The sequence below is a fragment of the Mastomys coucha genome, unplaced genomic scaffold (assembly GCF_008632895.1).
Source record: "Mastomys coucha isolate ucsf_1 unplaced genomic scaffold, UCSF_Mcou_1 pScaffold22, whole genome shotgun sequence".
Taxonomy (NCBI): Eukaryota; Metazoa; Chordata; class Mammalia; order Rodentia; family Muridae; genus Mastomys; species Mastomys coucha.
The window spans coordinates 114,907,921-114,910,880 of NW_022196905.1; the positions used below are offsets into that span (position 1 = coordinate 114,907,921).

Consider the following 2,960-nt stretch of genomic DNA (forward strand, 5'->3'; position numbering starts at 1 on the left):
ATAAAGTGATGGAGGTGGGGAGGAATAGGGTATAGAAGCTGGGGGAGCAGAGAACTTGTGGTGGAGGGTTGGGGTATAGAAGCTGTGGGACTAGAGAGCTGGGGGTATAGCTCTGTTGAAAGCACTTTTGTGAGGTCTTAGGCTCAATCCTCAATACAAAATGACAAGGTAAATGTCTTCCTCTGCCACACACACTCATCTACTCCAGTCACATCCAAAATATCGGGGGTAAAAGCCTGATTAAGGATAAGAGGCAATAAGGACCCAAAAGGAGTTCTGTGCCTCCTGGATATTCAGACAGTTGCTGGTATCTCCTAACTCAGACGTGTTCCAGATCAGTCTTTCCAATCGTCAACACGCCCTCATAATTAGGCATAAAGGTACCCCAAGAAATGATTCGTAAATGGCTAAGATTGGACATTGTTTGCTGGCCAACACAATGTTTCTAACCTATCCTGGTTTATTACCAAGATTCCCATAACTTGTAATTTCTCTCAAGGAAACTGCCTTGCTAGAGCTAACAAGGGTCAGGCACATTCCTTAAGACAATAATAGTTTACAATAGCTAGAAATGTTTTACATACTAGAGAGTAATGGAGGGCTTCCACGCAAAAACATTAGCTAGAAGTGTTAGATTAAAACCTCCTAGTCATTGCCTCCAACAAGAACCAGAGAATTAGTATAGGAATACCAAATTAGCCCCAGCAGGGAAGGGCACCATTGCTCTTCTGCCCGCTTCACAACTAGATATGTGATCTTGGTCAATAAGATCACTGACCTTAATGTGTCACCTGCCTATGTGAATCTTGTCATCTGCCCTGCTTGCTGTATGCTACTTATGCCTGCTTTCACTTGGTGCGGAAGGAGAAGGACTTGGACTTGGACTCACATGCAGGACTAGCACTATGGACTCGAAGAAGGACTCGCAATAGAACTTAGATGGGCTAGGACCCAGATTCATGCAATCTGCAGTCCCCCAGAGCACTTGGGCCCGGGGGATGCAGCACCAGTCCAGAAAAGATAGCTGCTGCTTTAAACCCAGTGTGTTTTAGATGGCCTCAGATGTACCTTAATTGCTGAGCTGCCAAATTTACCATTTCTCTTTTGCAAAGACTGTAAAAGTCTGATGCCATTTTTAAGAAATACATTCAGATCCTGTACTTCATGTGTCGTGTCTGCCATCATTTCTTCGCCTACGCTTTGTCAACCTGACTAGGACCCCGTTTCTCCCGCGGGTTGAGGGAGGCCCAGATCGGCGGCCTTCGGCATTCCTCATTGCCCTGGGCTACAGAAGTCAGGCTAGCCTCCACTGACTCGTCCTGCCACCACACCACACCCTCTTAGGCACACTTGTCCTACTCTTGCTGTGACATTGAACAGCCACCCACAAGCCTTTCTCAATGAGAGGCACAGCTGAGCAGCTGCTTGAGGCCAGAGCTTCAGTTGCCCATGAGACAGACACTGGGATCCTTCCATTAAAGCGGCACCTGGCATCTGGCACTCATTGGCAACAAGGAAAAAGAGCTGAGATGCCCCTTGGCCCTGCCAATCACTTTGGTCCCAGCCAATCAGGAATTTTTTCCTGTTGTAAGTGGGTAAAGAATGTCCTCTGCGCCCCCACTTCCCTCTGTTCTGCTCCATGTGCATACACACAGCCTGTAAGCAGAGCCCTGCTTCTATGAGCAGCTGCATCCCCGGGTGCCAGGCACAGGCTCCATGCTCGCTGAAGACCAGTTCTTACCACTGCACAGATGGGAACTGGGACACCAGACTCCAGCCTGAACCAGGTCCTGCCTCTCAGAACTTGACAGTCTGCCCACACCCAGCCTACAGTGTCCTAAATTGCCTATAGCCTCCTGATCCTTGGACGCCAGCAGAAGCATTCTGAATAGGAGGGACAGAGGGGTCCCAGCAGTCTCTGTAAGGCTGCCACTCTGGCCATGCTCATTTGTATTCACTAACCAGGGCCAATTCTGAGATAGTGGGAGGTGGCACTGGACAAAAGCAACCCCCTCATTTACTTCTCAGCCTTCAGGTTCCGTTCCTTCCCTGCCCCCACCTCCCATGTGACAGGAGACAGTTAAGCCTGGGCACAGGTAATCTTTATGGAGAGCTGGGGTCAGCATCTCAGCAGACTCAATCTCAGGCCTGCCTCCATGCTCCAACAGGCGAGGCTTCTTTCCATACACTGTAGGAGCTGGCGAATGTGCTGGCCTTGTGGTCCCAGCAGACGGCTCAATGGAGGCAGTGCTCTCCAAGTAACTCTTGGGTCCATGCTGAGACCTGCCTGTCTGTGTGCTCTGCAGGCGGCTCCTTCCGTCACTTCCTGTGGCAGGTGTGTAAAGAGCTGCAGAGTTCCTCACTGTCGCTGCTCCTGCTGTGCCCTAGCTCTGCAGTCAACAAGAACAAGGTGAGGAAGCGGCTGTGCTCAGGGTCCCTATGGTCCTGTCCCCTCTCCACACACATTTCTGGCCCAGGTGGGACAGCTTTGATGCCCAGCTAACCAAGCATGAGAACTAGGTGTGTCCTCACTGCAGGTTCCCTTCTGCCTGGGGACATGCTCAGAGGTGCCCTGACCTCGCTCTTACAGGGCAAGTACATCCTGACACCAAGCCCCATCACCTATGGGGAGGAGCAGCTGCTACACTTCTTAGGCCAGCTGCTAGGGATCGCCATTCGTGCAGATGTACCTCTCCCCCTGGACTTGCTGCCCTCCTTCTGGAAGACGCTGGTTGGTGAGCCTCTTGACCCTGACCAGGACCTGCAGGAAGCAGACATCCTCACCTACAATTATGTCAAGAAGTTTGAGAGTGTGAGTGACAACTGAGTCCCAGGGTCATCTGGGCCAGTACTCTATGAGGACCCAAGCTTCCAGGGAAGAGGGCCTGGGATCCCCCACAGAAGGTTTGTCTCAGGGGGGCTGAGCCTCTGCCATCCTATGTAACTGACAAAGCAGATGC

The 2,960-nt window shown here is 51.2% G+C and overlaps 1 protein-coding gene across 1 annotated transcript in view; it reads left to right on the forward strand.

The window, feature by feature from the left end:
* Nucleotides 1–2,960, forward strand: part of Hectd4 (HECT domain E3 ubiquitin protein ligase 4) — a 160,857-nt gene that overhangs the window by 153,257 nt on the left and 4,640 nt on the right. Inside the window, 2 exon segments of the mRNA XM_031391135.1 lie at nt 2,307–2,410; nt 2,591–2,812. Coding sequence (XP_031246995.1) covers nt 2,307–2,410; nt 2,591–2,812 — 326 coding nt within the window.